Genomic DNA, 17,112 nt, shown 5'->3' with positions numbered 1-17,112 from the left:
CGCGTCGATGATGCCTCTCTGGACGCTTGCCCTCCTGAATCACTCTGCGAGGCGCACCGATTCCGCAGTCGCCGCAGCCACGCTTCCCCGTCCCACGACGCGCGCGCCGCCAACCACAAGCAGAACGACGCCCGGTTCGTGCTTCGTCCGCGCATCATGAGCTGCCGCGATCACCCCTGGCTCCTTGGTAAGCCGGCGACACCTCAGGTGTGCTGGGGTGTGCGTAGTCTCGTGTGGAAAGCCCACAGACGCAAGAGATGGCTGGACTGTTGCGAAAAAAAGAAAGGCGGTCAACTCGTAGGTGATACGAAGCGACGTGCTTCTGCGTCTTTCGGGGAAGCTGCGGAACACTGATCGTTTCCACCCGCCAGGAGGCGCAAGCGTTGCTTCCACGCCGCGACCGAAGGCCCCGACACACAAGAGAGCGCAGGCTGAGGCGTTCAAGATCAGGCAAAGATTTTTCACAACATGGGCCGAAGCAGGCAAATCCCCCTTAAGACAGACTGTGCCCAGGGGGCTATGGCAGGAGCACGGCGACGCTGCGCAACAGATAGTTTTCCGTGTTCGACGCAGAAGCTAGCAGTGACACTGCCGCGTCCCCGTAGCAGGCCTGTCACGCCCTTGCGGCTGAAAAACAAAACTGCCAGCGTGTGCACTGCACTGTCGCCGTGCCACGGCGTATACCCTTCAAAGCTGACGATCCCTTACACAGAAACGAATTTCGTTCGTCGAGGTTACTTCGGCGCACAGAGGAGGGCCTGCACCGGCACTCTGCACTGCACATCTGCGCCGCCGCGGTAGGTCACGACACAGCTGCGGTGGGCAGCTTATATCCAGGTTAGCGGGTTTCGATACGCCCTACACGTTCCCTTGGCATCTCACGTGTGTATACTCAAAATGTGTTTTCTCGTGCCCGGGGCCTCGGGGGATCGTAAAAGAAGACGATGATGGCGAACTCTTGCAACAGCCATTTAGATCTGTACCATGCCCCGCGCCTCGCGTGTGCGACAGTGGAACCGCGAGCTGTCCGATTGTTGAACGGTATGAGTGCCGATGTTTTATACGGAGCATGAAAAAAAGCATTCCAGGTCTGTGAGGAGTACCACGTTCAGATAGAGCAATACTGGCGAGACAGGCGCAGAGCGACGGCGTGTGCAGGCCACAGCGGCACTCCGTAATCTGCGCTAAGTGATGCCGGCTCCGCGCAGGGCGCGCTGAAAAACCAGGCAAGCACAGGGCTGGGTAAGATGCGACTCAGCAGCGGTCCATTGAGGGCATATTTCTAATGAAGCGTTGAAAACGCGGTTAGCATGAGCTGCGACAGATGAGGGGACTCCGTAGGGTTCCTGGTTTTCCTGTGTATTCGACGCCACTAGCACTCTAGCAGGTCGTGAGCCCCTTAGTCCGCACATGTGCAGCGCCCACAAGAAGCAGTGCACGCTTCTTAGAAAGCAAGATTTTCACGGAATATGGAATGCCCAAGACTTTAGTAGTGCGTACAAACAGATGTGTTACCTTGCGTACGGACAACTGGGTGCCAGATCACGATGCTAGCGCTGGTCACGAGATCAGTCCCAACAATGATTCTACATCGACTCGTGAGTAGTAGTCGACTGCCATTAATAGACAAAACAAAGTCAGACAGTCAATTTGGCTTCACTGCACATGGGGCAGGATCGATCGTCAAGAATATATTCTTCTGTTTTATCCAGATCGAAGATGTGCGCGCAGCCCGCGCAGACCGCTATTCTACTCTTCTTCTGCTCATCCCCCACTGCGGAGCCTGTAGGAGACTTTGCGTCAACAGCCGCAGGGCATTCGTCACCCACTAATCTTCTCCCACGCGCTGGGTCGAGGCAAAGCAAGTAGTGAGACGACAAAGTTGCGGAAATACGGCTATAGTCGAGTATGCGAACCGATTCTGATGGAAGTTCACGCAGCAGCGCAACTCCCACTCGAGGAGGAATGAGGGATGCACCGGGTCGTGGAACGCTTCCGGCCTGGGCAGCCTCCAAGAATGCATCGACGAACTGATGAGCATCTTCAAGCCCCTCTTTTGCCTCTGACGCACTCCTCGCTTCGGTTAGGAAGGAACCGCGTTGTCGGTCCTGTTGAACTGAAGACAAACCGCAGATATGCAGGCAAAGAGAGTGCAAACAGTCGAGCCTCTGGCGTGTGCGCAGTGGCGGTCCTTGTGCCTATCTGTATGGGGTGCCGCCGGGTGGAGGGAGAAGCAGGGGAGGCGGGGGGAAGCGGAGGGGTGTCCTCCCGCCGTACTGTGGAGCATGTTGAGAGAGGCCCAGCGTCGCCGTGGTAGGTAAACGACGCTTCTACCTCCACCACCATGAAAGACGAAATGGAATCCGAAGGTATGCTGAACCAGATAAGTCACTGTAGATCGATCCAAGAAAACTTACATGGATGTCCGCGGCAGGGACTGTTGATTTTCGTCGAGCTCAGTATTGACTTTGCACGTTCACCAGTAACGTTGAGTGGAGGAAGAAATTCGATACAGTTAACGACGCTGAATCCGCCGAACTCTCTCAGCCTCAAGTGTCCGCAGTTACCACACGCCTCAGCGTATGGGAAACCCAGTCGACCGCTAGCAAGAAGAGGTACCGGTGTTCGACACCATGCGCACGTGGACGTTGACAGCGTGTGATCTTCCTTTGCTCGGGGAGCAGCTTTTAGAGCGAGAGTGAGGCAGTCCACCACTTCCTGCATTCGATCTGAGACCCGCAGCCGCTGCAGGCTGTGGCAAGCGAATCGGCCGACCTGAAAGCACGCACCGCTCGCGTCTAGTGTGAGAGGAAGCGGGGCCTGACATCGCGCCGCAGCGGAGGGATATAGTGTTCGCTTCGGTGACTGGCACACAGCCTAGCCAGCCGCAAAACTACTTAGCTGCCATTCTAGTGAAGCATACACTCCTTCCCGTGGTAGGCACGCGCATATTTTCCCTCGCTTCTGCGGCTTGACGAGGCACGAGCTCAGTAGTCGTGAGACGTGCAACAACGTCGGAAAAGGCAGGCCGTGCGTCGGGGGGCTCGGAAGATGGTGAGCATGATTTTCGACACGCCCTCTGCATCCGTGTACATGTGCGGCTTTTTTACCTTGTACGCACGAAGCTGGAGGGAGGTTTCCGCCAAGGCATACAACACTTCCACTTGGCTTACACCAGGGACAGGCCCGCCACTCCGCAGAGAGCACACCCTGTTCAGTACGATGCGACCCATTTCCCCAGCAAAACTGCTGGCGAGTTCTTCGTTAGTGGGTTCAAGCCCGAGCGTCCCTCCCAAAATTCTGGTCGAGGGGCGAGCAGCTTCTGCGACAGAGTCTCTTCCCGATTTGTCACCCGCCGCGTCGTGGCGGCTCTGCTGGCGGTTCGAGGGATCCTGCGGTGTACCGCCACGGGCGGACGCCAGCGGAGAGACGGCACAACTCCAGAGGAAGCAGGCTGCGTTGAACACGATTTCGTTGCATACTGCGCCGTCCTGGCGCCCCGCCGTCCCCACCGACTGCGTTCGCGCAGTGTAGGGAAGGATGCCATCATTCCGGCGCAGCACAACATGGTACGCCAAGTATATCTCAGCCAGCTTGCGAAAGACACAGAATAGATAGAGTGCGCAGGAAACGGTTAGAGATGGTTGACAGCTGGCCGCGTTTCCTTCTGGTGAGTCAGAGCAGCCGCGTCCTGTGACGCGCCATATGCCTGCGGCGACCGACCACGCGCGTCGAGCGGCTTCCCGGAACATTCGTTCTTCGACGCAGAATGCCAGGAGCTCGATCTGAAGGAAAAGCGCGACGTCTGACCTTCCAGATGCCTTCAGAGCGTCCGCGGCTTCGTCAAATCGATCCGCTCGAATCAGGTGATCAGCCCACCGAATATAGACGTCTCCCTGCACATCAGGGCGCTACCAGCACGCAAGCACGTAGGCAAGGCCTCGGAATGAGCGTTTGAAACTGCTGTGAGGAAATCGAACAAATGCTACAGGCTATAGAGTGTATAGGGTTTAGGTTTCGAGAGTACGGAGAAGGGCGTGAAAGACGAAATAAACCATGAGCGAAGATACCCATACCAGCGACATTCGTAAGAGAGGTCGCGTGGAGTGGCGGTTCTTCGCATACCTGCTGGGCGAGCAAGAAGGCCTCTTCCCATCGACCATTTTCCGCGAGAAGACAGACCAGTGATTTCTTATCCCCAAGTTTGTGCGCTGTTTCTCTGCCGAAGGCGAAGTGTCGGTGCTCTTTGAAAACGCCGAGTGCTGCGCGAAGGACATTCTCGGCCTCGGCAGTTGGAATATTCCCCCGCACAATCAAAATGATCTTGTCTAAAGCGCCACTCTGTCCATAGAGTTCCACAGCACGGCGGAACTGCTTGGCCTTTGAATACATTTCAGCAGCAAAGAGCAAATCTTTCTTTCCCTCGGCTGAAGCCGCCTGCATGACACCATTACCACACACCTCAACCGCAGTAGGCAGTTGCGTTGAAAGCTGGGCGTCCAGCAGATGCAAGAAACGGCTTGCCATCTCCACACTCCGTTTAAGTTAATGCCACCTGGCGGCTGAACAGCCGGGTAACCGCTACTCCCACACGTGAGGCGCAAAGCGAGACGTGCAAGTGCGGAGTTTGCCTCCTTCGCCGCCAGTGCGGTAGCCTACCTGATTTCTTACGGGCTGCAGCGCCACGCCGTCATCTCTGTTGACGTATGTATAAAATTTTTGAATCTCAGACTTCATCGCGCCTCCGTGATCACCAGTCTGGAAGTCAAGCTCTGCATCAGTGCGGAGAGCCTCGACGTCTGCGTCCCGCCTGGACGCGGCAGCTGCTGCGCACGCTTCTGCCTTGGCCGCCCACTTTTTCGCATCGTCTCCCCTCCGCAAATCGGTAAACATCTCTACAGCCAAATGCGCCTGGCCAGCTTTCCACCAGCACTGAGCAGCTTCGTCGAAGGAACTGCGGAACGCTGCCACAGCGGCGGCGGCGCTGAAGGCGCGCTGCTCTGGCGACAGCGTGCGGTCTTCAGTGGAAGCGCCTTCAGCCTGCTGGACGAGTCGGAGGCCTCGGAAGTCGCGTATCCGCGAAAAGGCCTTTCGAGCGTAGACAAAGTCGAGGCTGGCCAATGCACTGAGCGCCAGCAATATCCAGTCGGCAGTCGTCACTCCCAAGCATGCGACTTCGTAGGCAGCAGCAAAATTTTTCCTGGCAAGGTACGGGTACAAGGAGGCTGACTGTGGGAAGTCGCATGTCTGGATGAAGTGCGACTTCAGGCAGTAGACTTGTGAGCCCCGACAGCCGATCACAAACCCTTGAACACGTTGCCTCCAGGGCTCGAGAGATCCTAAAAATACGCACGAAAGAAGAAATCAAAACGCTTCGAGACAGGACAGTATCGCAAAACATGCTCAAAGGTGACACGACCTGAATCAGCGTCTAAATCACTCTAGAGCTGCCGACCCAGGACCCGCCGGAGACGCGGCACGATACGCCTGATACGTAGGGCATGCAGGTGGCGTGACCTCACAGCGGGACGTACTGACTCTGATGACTTTTCCAGCTACAGGGCATTCCCTTCTCTTTGGGCGTGTGCATGTGTCGTCGAAGATGCATGAAAACTTCCCGATGGTACACTCTCGTCTCTTGGAACTAGACCCCGGAAAATGGCGAGTCCGGTTCCCGGTTGCGTTAGCCGCAGTGCTGAGGTCCTTAGCACCTCATGCGCTTACCGCACCGGATGGAGAGAGTATTGTTGCCTGCAAACGCCAGCATGTCGTCCTTCAGCATATTCCATGCAACCGATGTGACGTTCGACTCGACGAAAAGCACCTCTTTTGTAGCGAGGTCGTAGACTGTTAAGCGCTGAGTCGAGTCAACCGCAGCGAGTTTTGTCCGCAGCAGGGAAACATCCAAGCATGCGATCGCATGGGCCTGCTTCACGAGAGTGACTGGGAACGGGTTATTCGTGAAAATCTGGACGACCTCGCCGTTCTTCAATCCCGCAAGGATGCCTTCTGCTGCGGGAGGCCCGCCGACGACCTTGATGTATCGAATCACCGACCCGAGGTTCCATTCTCTCTCGAAATGACCTGCAGACAGACTCTGGAGTAGCGCAGCAGGACTCTCAAGTATACGATGCCGAAGAGAACACATGCCTTGTCCTGAGTAGACCCCCGCTCGCACACACGACCAGCCCACAGCGCACGAAGGTTGGATGAGGTGCGTCGACATGTGTTAGGACTTCAAATTCTTCTCCGGTTTCGCTGGGACTCACCAGAGAGAGTATAGAGCTGAAGCTTTGCCTTGGTGCAGCGAACCAGGTAGGTCGACGTAACAAGCATCAAGGAGCAGTCGAAAGGTTGCTTAATTCGGTGCGTCTCTTGGTAGTTCATGTGGTCGGGATTCTTCGGATTGGAAGAGTAGATGACGACTTCGCCCGAAAGTAGAATTGCAAGTGATTCTTTGAAGACGGCAACCTTCTTCACCAGACTGCGGCACCTACGAAGACGTTTCAGCACATAGCGCGGATTTTTAAGGAGAGACATGTTTTCAAGAGTCACGGACAACTCAAGTTGAGAATGAGAACGAAGCTACGATGTACGTTTGCCTACCGTATGCGCACGCTTTGTTCCAGCCGCATATGCTGAATGACAACCTCCGTGAGCCTGTCGCGGTGAGCGTAGCGCTCTTGGTACAGACCGTGAACGATTGGAAAAACGAGTTTATACATGTCTACCTCTCCCGCATTGCTTCCTGCCACTATTTGCGAAGAACTAGGGTGGACGGCAGATGCCCAAACCCAGTCCTGCATCTGACTGACAGGTCCAAGCCAAACCCCCTCGTGGCTCCATATAGAGACAGAGCCGTCTGAGCCTCCGACCACGAAGAAGTTGCCTGCATACGGCCCATACACAAGACAAGAATGCCCCTCGTGTTTTAGAAGAGCTGGAACCTGAGGTTGCGCCTTTTGAGTCCAGGTAGGGGACCTGCGAGCGTCCGGGATCGGACGCCCGTTCATACGACCCCAGCTTGGGTGTAGACGGCGGCGTACCATTTTGGGCAAACGAAATCGACAGGGGATCGCAAGCTAGCGACTGAGGCTTGAAACATGTCTCGCCTGTTGCGCGATAAAAGACGAGTTCTGGGGAGAAACTACCCACAGCGAGGAAGACCGGACTGCTCCCCCCGGCTACGTCAGGACTCCACGCCAGGGTCCACACAGGGGCACTCAGCGCCACACTCCATTTTTCCGCTCCTGTTGTGTCTCGAACTGATACCACGCCGCTGTAAAGACCTGTAGACCAGTAGAGACACACGAGCAATGCACAGGGTGCGCGGGGCCACTGACAACACTTCAACCGTCTCGCTGCCGGACGACCCGCCCAATACATGTTTTTCTCGTACGCCGCAAAAGAATAGACCAGCGACTGCGTAGGTACGTCGCGCTGTTCCGCCCATGCCGGGGCGCGTAATAGTTTCTCACAAAGTGACGCCATTACGCTCCTCCTCGGACTGACTGTTGCATGTGAATGTCTCAATCCTTCACTCCATAAGAGTAATACGCGTGTCATCTTCATTGAGTAGCCGTGCCGACCCCGTACAACTTGCGAGTAGTGACTTCGTTTTCAGCCCTTGAGTGCGTATGGTCTATTTCATAGCAGCAGTTGGCGTCTGGCCATGCTCTAGTGAATAGTGGTAAAAGCATATAACCACATCTACACACGCATGAGCACGGCTTCTTGTCGACGATTCCCTCACGCTGCTCCTTAAACCTACCCAGAGCCAGTAAGTTGCCGTCAGGCGTCCAGTCCATGCAGCATGCTTTAGATGGAAGCTTCTGCTTGCCAACGGAGGAAAGCTCTGGCGACCAGAGTCCGAGATCGACAGCTGTGGCGCTTGCAAGCTGCAGGGTCACGGGATTAAATGCCAGACACTGGATGCTATCGCTGTGAGTATATTTCCGCCATCCTTCGCCGGGCTCTGTCCATATTATGACAGCCCTATCGGCCCCGCCTGCATACACAGTGCAGACAGAGGACACGAAAAATCCGCGGCCTTTCCTCCGTGTACGGGCGCTGCTTCTTACGTCATACCTCGTGCCACGACTGGGACCTCCTGGCTGTTAGCTGGCCTGGTGTGCGTTGCCACGGCAGTGACCGAAAGTATTTTGCTCATATCATTAGCAGACCTTCACTGGGGACCGGTAGCTCATGTAGATAAATATCTAGCATCGCAGAAAGCCCTGCGATTACGCGGCTGGATGTCTCATCACAAATCGGTTGAACATTCGAAGCCGTCCCTCGGAAGCAATTTGCCGCTTGACAGACCGCGTTACCTGAAGCGAACAGTTTCCCGCTTTTGCTGTACGCAACAACGTACACGGAATCCCTGTGAGATTTGAGAGTCTGAAGAATCTTCCCAGTTGTGGAATCGTAAACAAGGAGACAGCTGCCAGCAGCAACCAGCAGACGCGACCCATCTGGACTGAATGCCATACTCCAGATCACGCTAGGCGATCCTTCCCGCTGGGGGACCACTTCATGCCACATTCTTTGAGCCTCCATGTTGCCTTCGAAAAAAATACGCGAGGCCACCGGCTAACTTCGTGAGTTCTATCTGAGATGAGTCCCTAGCTGAGGGCGATAAGCCCTTACGGAAAAACTCTAGCGGAATATACGGTGGTAGCAGCGATTATCCTCTTGCTGGTGCTTGCACTTCATTTCAGACAGGAATTATTGCAGCTTCAAAGAGAACCCTGACATGTTTGTCTGCCATTAGTTAGCTGCATTCGCGCGCCTGCGATTGTGGCATAGTGCATTCGTCTTGAAGCGGCGAACTCCGCTTGTAGCATTCCGCTGGCACCATCGCTCACGGGGTACCAGCACGCAGAAGGGAGCACTTCCAGAATAACTTCCTGCAGGGGAAGACAAACATCGGTGAACCCGTGCAGAGGACTCACCACCGAGCTTTGACAATTACGCCCTACGCGGAGTTGCGCATGCACCCACAGGTTTGAAGGTGTAGCTGCCACCCTGCGCAAGGTTTAACCTTGCGCAGGGTGGCAGCTATAGCGTTTACCAAGGGCTTCCCTATCGGTCTGAACCATCAGCAGTTGTTGGGTAAGAGTGCCATCACGCATTTGGGTTGGACACAGAGACAGTTTGATCCATACGAAAAAACAAGGACAGAGACGAGGGAGAACTGCGTCACGAATTTGACGATAGCGGAATATTAAAGCCAGAGACACCGCAGCGGATGAGTCCCGAATACGTGCAGAGGGCGTGCGGTCCCCATGAGGTTCATCTCATACGCCTTCTCGCTGGAATTGCACGTGATAGAGTCACGCCCTAGGATTCAGGAGAGATTTTTGAGCGGAGGCACGAGATGGCTTGCCGCACACGGAAGCTGCATCCGCTTCCACCTCCAGCAGCAGCAACATTGGAAACTCAACGTTCTGGCTGCAATATTGTATTTTAGGCAAACTGGCGCATTGCCACGTCAGTGGCACAAGCATCGCTTGTTCCCTGACGCGCCATACCGTTTAATAGCTACACCCTAGTGAGAGCAAATGTATCTGTTTACTTGCCACAGGCATTTTCGAAGCACGCTACCAACATCAGAAGCGAAGCGCCGCACAAAAGCGGAACAGTTGCTTTCCGGGAGACAGGCACAGGCGCGCAGAGAGCAGCATCTTCGGGCAAATCTCTGGTTTAACCTTCACCTTTGGGGGCCGTATGGCAGGAAGGAACTACGTGCTGAATCTTCCCCGTAGGGATTGTACGTTTTGGCGGCCCATAGGCGCCGATTGGGTGTCACAGTTTTGCCGCTTTTCTAATACACACATCGAAGGATACATATACAATCCACATTTTGAAGGACAGAAAAAAGTTGAACACAAGAGTTTAGTTCGCCATGCAGTGACCGCTTAACTGGCATGAAACAAAGCGTAAGGTAGTGGCTATGCCACCAAGGCGGAAGCTGCCAGACCTTCTTGTGGTGCAAAGCTGCGAAGAGACGCGCCAACTATACTTGCTATACTGACTGCAGGTACCATGTGTGGCTACTTGGCAAGTCCCCTTTTGCAGCAGCCGCCCCCCCATATGGTAGAACCAGTCCCGCCCCCCCATGGATATCTGTGGCAGTCCAAATCCATCCTCACGCACTGGAGCTTTGAGCCAGTCTGGCAAGCAAGGCGCCTCTTTGTTCGTACTCGACAGCACCTTTAGATCAGGCTCATGGATCAAGCACGCGATGGCGCCACCGCCAGGCTTGCGGCATTGTGTCCATGCGCCAACGTCATCACGAACGAAACTGCTGCTGCTATGTGTGTATAGCGTCGTGGCGTCCCACACAACCATTTGGTGCACACGGTGACACGTCTAGCAGCACAGCAGTGCGAAGCTGCTGTCTGCTGGACATGCTGAGACCGTACCCAAGGTGAAATGCCCTCTTCCTGTGTCGAGGGGTGACAACGTGTCCACTATTCCAGCCAACACTGTAGTCGCCGTGTGATCGTACATGTGAGGCAAACTAGAGACGGCGGTTTGACCTAAGCTTGAGTTTGGAATCCAGAATGGTAGATACGCTGTTCCGACTCTAGTGCGGCGCTTGAAAAGCAGGGACGCTCCCGCGTTTCGCACGTCAAGACGCCAAATTGTTGAGTCGCACGGGCTGCAGACAACTGCAACGGGACCAGGGAATGACCCAACACTAACCCGTGTCAAAATAACACGAATATTCTCTACTAAAGGTAAAAAGTGATGTGCAGGAGTCCAACTGAGTGTCGCGCTTGCGTGCTCTGTGCATGAGACAACCATCGGCGACCCGGAGGAGATAAGCCCAAATATCAAATAGTGCAAGAACTCTGGACCCGAAAATAACGGCACTGCCGAATGGATTTTCATTTCAACCCCCTCTGGTGATCGCCTGGAGTGCTCCTGGGCCTGAGAAGACAGCTTCTAGAGGCTTCAGCTTCTCACGCATGCACAGTGAGCGTACTTGCGAGCTCTTGCACGAGTTGCGCCAAGAAAAGTAGAGACAAGCCGCTGCCTGTGTTGCCAATAGCTCTTCTTCTTGACGTAGCAGGCGCCCGCCCCACAGCCCGTTATTCGGCCTCAATTTTCGCCGTTCTGCTTTTGCCCGTATGTAGCAGAAGAAACCATCCTTTTTTAGTGAGTCTCCGCAAAAGTCGTGTGCTCCGAGGCCCGTTTAACTCCGTAAACTCCCAGGGTTTCAGGGAAAACTATCAGAGCACGAAGGGCCACGCAGAGGGCCTCCAGCGTGGTCTCGACGAAGTAGCAACTCGACGCCCGATTTTCTTCCGGTCTCTTTCCCCAAGTCACATTGTTCATGTTGGTATTGTTTCTTTTTTTGCGTGAGGTCACGCTGAAAGAGTTTCCCGGATCTTGCGCTGGACGGAAAACTGAGATTCCGTGTGCAGACACTAGTGGAACGCCGTGGTGTAGTCCCCGAAACACACGTATCGTCTTTTCTCTTCGGAGTAGTACAGTTAGTTCAGTCTTTTCCTTGTCACCTCAGTTCTGCTTCCCAGGCTGACGCTTTTCCATCCCGCGCGATTGCCGTCAGTTGGGAACTTCAGGCGCTTTTCCCCTACAGCAGGCTACCGGGTGCCTCACCGTCATTTTTCCAGCGTCACGTTCAATCGCCTCTTCTGCAAAGAAAGCAAAGCAGTCAAGCGGTCAATATCTGCTTTGATCCTGACGCAGCGGTACAAGACTCCGCAGAATTCTGGACACAACGAATGAAGACCTCGGCTTTCTCCGTTGCCCAAGAAGCAGCTCTGGAAGGTTCAATGGCGTCTGTACAAGAAGCGGGTCGCGGGCGCCCTTTGGGCCTTCCGATTTTGTTGTCCAAGCCCGTTGGCTTCTCTGGGGATTCGGCTAACTTCTTTGAGGGAGAGCAGAAGCATCAGCTTATCAATTGCTTCTCGCGATTTTTTAGGGGATATGCATCGTCCGGAAGGCGGGTGACAGAGTCGCCGTTGTTCATGTCTCTGCGCCCTAGGGCTTTGCAAAATCCAGTTGCGTCATGTGCGGAGAAGGGCGAAGAAAAGTCTTTCTTGTCCAATTTACCGTCTTTCGGACTCTTTGACAAGAAAAACCACACGAACGAAGCCAGTTCGGCTGCTCCCTCTGCTTCTTTGTCGGTGGATTCCTCTTCATCTTCGCTCCAAGCCAACACGATCTCTTCAAACGACATAGGAGCGGCGGGAGTCGCTGCGAGCGATGCCGGAATTGCATCTCCGGTCTTTCCTGGAGGCCTCTCCGCTGGATCGCGTAATCACAGTGACGCAGCCTCTCAGGCTGTCGTCCCTTCTCGCGTCCAGGAATCCAGTCCTACTCGGTGAGCACACACGCGAATGCTAGGGGGCGGGGGGGGCGCCATTTGAGCGCGGATGCTCCACCGAGCGCTAAGTTAGTCTTTCGTATGGCACTGCGTATATGCCTTTGGCCATGTGAATTCGAATTCATGAACGCCGTCCAGCATCAGTATACGTCTGTATGCAAGTCCGCTGTACTTCAATAGCGTGTGGCCTAGTGGGGAAGCAAGGCCCGGTCCTGCAAGAGGTGAAGGGTCGCCTGGGGCAGTTTGGGGGGGAAGAAGGCCTGATCGCTGCGGTAGGGGCGCAAGCCGCTGGACAGGTGTCAGATCAAGGCAGACACCAACTTAGTTTTAGCTGGATCACTCTCTCGCGTAGATGATGGGGCGCTTGCGCCCGCAGGGTCTCCGCGCCCCCGAGCAACTTTGGGGGGGTTCGAGACGGCCCCTCGGAGTTCCGGTTGCTGTCATCTTGCTTCACTCAATTAGAAACGACTAGAGCTCAGACGGGCGAAAGCAGGCAATGCTTCGAGCCCGCCAGGATACACAGAGAGAGAGGGACGTCTAGAAAGGAGGCGGAATAGTTCCCTTCGATGTATTTTTCCCCAAGCGCGCAGTTTAGAGGTTTGAAAGGCTCCCGCTTTCGCATCTTTTGAGAGGATGCAATACGTGTCTGCCGCAGTGCATTCGTGTGGCGAGCGAACTTCTCAGGAAAGCTGCTGTGCGTGGATGCTTCGATCGCCTTATTTTAGGAACCGCAGAAGCGTTTTGTTCGCGGCTAACACGCGGCAAGCTTGCGCAGGAGTGTGATCTTATGCAGTTCATCGCGTAGCGGTGTTTGTTCATGCGCTCAGGTCAACGATTCCAGTGCCCTACGAACAGTTCTCCCGCGAGTGGATGGCTGTGGCGGGGCAAGATAACTTTGATGGCTTTCGCCTCGAGGCCACGAAACAGGTGAGCAGGCCCCCTGAAGTGGGGGCTTGAGGGTACATGCCGGGGCTCGCGTCTTGGGGAGTAGCGGAGCTGGACATGCGTCGGGTTTCGGCGTGAGTGCCTCCACGGGCTCCCTGTGGGTTGGTTCAGAGGGGAATGCTCTCTTTTCTGGCCGCGGGACTGCTGCTCCCGAGGCAGAGCGTCTGGGGATGGAGGGACAGTTTGCGGGGCCTGAGCACATCAAATTGGTGTAAACGCGCGCGATGTGGGCTGCTGTGGAGTCTCACAGGTCAACAAGGTGCTGACGGCAAACCACACGTTCATGCTGGGCACGCAGACAAAGGAAGGCGGCTGCTCGTACAGCTTCGGGCCTACCCTCGTGATTGGCGAACCGGATGAAGCTGCTCAGCAAGAGGGGCAGATGCCGAGCTTCTTCGGCATGGCAAGGATGAACTCCGATGGCTTCTTGCAGGCGCGGTACGAACACGTACAGCTCAAGCCTCCGTCTCTTGCGTGACGCTGCTGCGTGTGGTGTTGCGAGGCCGCTCTCCGTCGCATTCTGAGGATGGCCTCTTGTTCGCGACGCGCTGAAACAATTTCGGTGCCGAGCTCTCCCCGCACCACCGGCGCGTGCTCAGCTGGGTTCCATACATCGGAACACTACCCTGTTACACATGTGGTCGTTCGCTGTATGTATGCGCCCACGTCGACTTTGGAAAGCGTTGGCCTGCGGCTGCTTTTAAGCAGGGGGTTCATTCGCCTGTCCAATAACGCACAACGTCGCGACCGTCGCAGGTCTAGAGCGTTGCTTCCAAATGAACCTTTCGCAGGCCGGTGGTGCGCTGCCGGCTACCCTCACTGCCTTTGAGCGTGGACTGACACAGCGACCGCGGTGAAGTCTTGTCTTTGCGTTTGCGTGCAGGTTCATCAAGGCCATCACAAAGACGTTTGATGTTAAGTTCAACTCGAACTCGTCGCTCAACGAAGACGCTAGGGACAAGGCCATGTATGAGATCTCCTTTGACAAATTGGGCAGCGACTGGGCGGCGAATTTGAAGCTCGCATGGCAAGGTACGGGCGGCCTCTCGCACTCGTCATCTGCTTGCTTTTTCGCGGGTCGAAATTCCAGCAGTCGCTCCAGCGCGGGCTGTCTCACGCAGCGGACCCGAAGACTCGCTCACAATATTTTGCGTTGCGGCTTCCTACGACTCTCGCAGGCACTTGGATCTTGAACGGCCTCTTCTCCCAGGTCATCACCCCGAAGCTTCAGCTGGGTGGCGAGCTCACATGGGTGGTAAGCGAGTCTTTCTGAGATGTGGCCATGGCTGAATGAGAAACGAAGCAGGACACCACTGTTGTTTCTCCCTCGACGTCGCGTATGAGCACGTGCACTGCGGTGGCGGCGGGGGGGGGGGGGGGGGGAGAAAAAAGCGGAGAGAAGCCGAGCGTGATCTGTGAGTTTCGGAGGTGACGCCGCGGGATTCATTCCTGCAGGTTACACCGCCGTATTCCGCTTGCCGCTTCTCACAGCTGAACTCCATGAGCGGGCGGCCGGGGTTCTTGCGGAGAATACAGACTCGTGTGTTTTCATCTCGTGAGTCACACCTACCGACGCGGCGCCCGTCTCCATAACGGTCCAGTCCGCAAGGGCGTTACTCAGCGAAATACGCAAAAGCGAGGTTGAAACCGCTGACTAGCGTTGCTGTAGGGTATGCCCTCAGGGACACTGAGTTCATGTTCCTCCCTTTTTGTGCCGTGTAGGCGGCGACCGGCATCTCCATGGGTAGTTTCGGCGCGCGCTATACGGCTGATGAGAACAACACCATTACGTGTAAGTCTTGATAGGTGCCCTACCCCTGAGCATCACGTCAACAGTCTCGATAGCGGGGGCCGCGTCTTCGTTCGGGGATGATCCAGACACTTTACCCGGCGCCAAAGCTGCTGGAGTCCGGTCACGTCTCTTATGAAGGTGCTGTGCTCTCCCTGGGCGAGGGCTGCGTCGGAGTTGAGGAGCTGGAAGCGCTATGGAGGCGAAGCCCGAGGCCGTCGCCGCGCTGCGGAACTCCCATCGAAGCCGATGGACCACAGCGGGCTCGAAAAACGACTTTCTGCGACTGAAACCTTACGAAACCGTCAGCGGGCCTCGTGGCTTTTCTGTGTTCAGGTCAGGTGGGCGTGGGCCCTGATTTCAGCTCGCCGATGGGCTTCGCGAGTGACGTGTACTCGACAAAGGCTCAGTACGTGCGGAAGGTAAGCAGTACGAAGAAAGCGGAGGCGACACAGCTGGAGGAGCTCGTTCGCGACCGATTCTCCGTCTGGAAAGCGGCAGGAAACGGCACCAAAACCCCACCAGCGATGCGCGGAGCTTGATCAGCAGCCGGAAACTCTGACTACGGGGGCGGCTTTGCTTCTCCTAATGCCGGTCTTCGTGCGTCAATTTATGTGTCCTGGTAGCAGGAAGGAACTGTGACGAGAATGCGCGATAGCGCGAACCGAGCTAATTCATGTATGTCAATGTTCGTGGCGGCTTCCCGTGCTAGGGCTTGTGCCGGCGTTATACTTTTCTAGTCAACGGGCAGATGGTTTCCGACCCGAAACATTACGTCTTAGATGTGCTTGAGGATACGTGAATGCGCGGACGGCTTCTTCCATTCCCTTTTTCAGGTGACAGACAGGCTGTCGATGGGCACCGAGCTTGAGTATTCCCATCCCGACATGTCATCCGCCATGCGCGTGGTAAGGCTGTGCGCCAAAGGGCGCTTCGCAGACCGGAGCAGGCGCCGATATTGCGCCAGTACATCGTCAAAATTTGGAAGTCAATCAGTGTGATGGCGGTTACCAGAGTGCACAGCCATGACCCGAAATATGTTGTTAACTGCTCAGCTCATGCGTCTCTGTTCGGTGTGTGAGCGATGTCATTTCACAGGGCTGGCAGTACCTTTTCAGACAAGCGCGCGTCCAGGGCTTGGTGGACACAGCTGGACGCGTGTCAATGTTTGCTCAAGATTACAACGGGTTCGGCCTGAGCGGGATGATCGATTATTGGCATGGCGACTACAAGTTTGGCTTCCAGATGAACGTCGTGCCGCCGCCGCCCCAGCCGGAGCAGCTGCCGATGTAGACAGACTAAGACCATATTCCACACCGCCGAGGGGATGCAGGAGTAGACGGCGCGGCGCTCACAGGAGCAGCGGCGAGTGTTCATTCGCGGGCAATACGTGAAAAAACGTCGGTCTTTCGGAGTTATTCGCGGACTGGTGGAACGTGGCGCCGCGGGGGCCCTGCAGCCGCCCGACTTCTGTCGACGCCCGCCGAAAAGTTGCCTGGAGAGTCCCCTCTACATTGTTTTCCTCCTTCCTCTTTTCTGCCTATTGCTTGTCTTGTCTCCAGTACTGTTTGTGCCGTATTATCTTGTTGCTCACAATCTTCGACAATGCATTTGTGCAGGAAGCGGTGCCCAATGAACCCATGTTTGTGTGAAATAACCACGTCGGACGAGCTGAAGTAATTCGACGTGTTCCGCTGGCCTGAGGGAATTTTCCGGCTCTGAAACCACGCTGCAGAGAAATTCCGACCCGTCTTTATACTTCAAAAACAATTTGCTTCATGCATAAGCGGTGCATCTTGTATACCGCACTGGCAGGCGCATGGCGGTTCACTTTGGCATACTGTATTTGATAGGAACGCAGCCAGCCCTGTACCAGACTACGTTAAAAACTACAGCGAGCTCAACGCAGCTGACTGCCACACGGGCAGGGAGGTGACTGGCGTGTCGCCCGTAATCTCATCTCATGGAATTCGCAAGACAAGATTGGCGACGGCTCACATTCGCGAGCAATCTTATC

General features: G+C 55.5%; 2 protein-coding genes across 2 annotated transcripts; one reads left to right on the top strand and one right to left on the bottom strand.

The window, feature by feature from the left end:
* Positions 1-1,184: 1,184 nt before the first annotated feature.
* On the bottom strand, positions 1,185-8,559 carry BESB_039200 (WD domain, G-beta repeat-containing protein; the record flags this gene model as incomplete). Its single annotated transcript, XM_029362506.1, has 12 exons — positions 1,185-1,214; positions 1,956-2,116; positions 2,418-2,775; positions 3,111-3,911; positions 4,126-4,437; positions 4,660-5,339; positions 5,725-6,084; positions 6,270-6,493; positions 6,607-6,889; positions 7,047-7,289; positions 7,772-8,008; positions 8,331-8,559. The coding sequence occupies 12 exons, from the start codon at positions 8,557-8,559 to the stop codon at positions 1,185-1,187; spliced, it is 3,918 nt and encodes a 1,305-aa protein (XP_029221471.1).
* A 3,197-nt stretch (positions 8,560-11,756) lies between these two features.
* Positions 11,757-16,388, top strand: BESB_039190 (putative eukaryotic porin; the record flags this gene model as incomplete). Its single annotated transcript, XM_029362505.1, has 9 exons — positions 11,757-12,358; positions 13,189-13,288; positions 13,557-13,744; positions 14,190-14,338; positions 14,485-14,561; positions 15,029-15,098; positions 15,432-15,517; positions 15,932-16,003; positions 16,194-16,388. 9 exons carry the CDS (start codon positions 11,757-11,759, stop codon positions 16,386-16,388), a joined length of 1,539 nt encoding a protein of 512 aa, XP_029221470.1.
* Between the last annotated feature and the right edge of the window lie 724 nt (positions 16,389-17,112).

Source organism: Besnoitia besnoiti, chromosome II (genome assembly GCF_002563875.1).
Source record: "Besnoitia besnoiti strain Bb-Ger1 chromosome II, whole genome shotgun sequence".
Taxonomy (NCBI): Eukaryota; Apicomplexa; class Conoidasida; order Eucoccidiorida; family Sarcocystidae; genus Besnoitia; species Besnoitia besnoiti.
The sequence above is the reverse complement of the archived record's forward strand: the minus strand, read 5'-3'. Positions and strand labels throughout refer to the sequence as shown.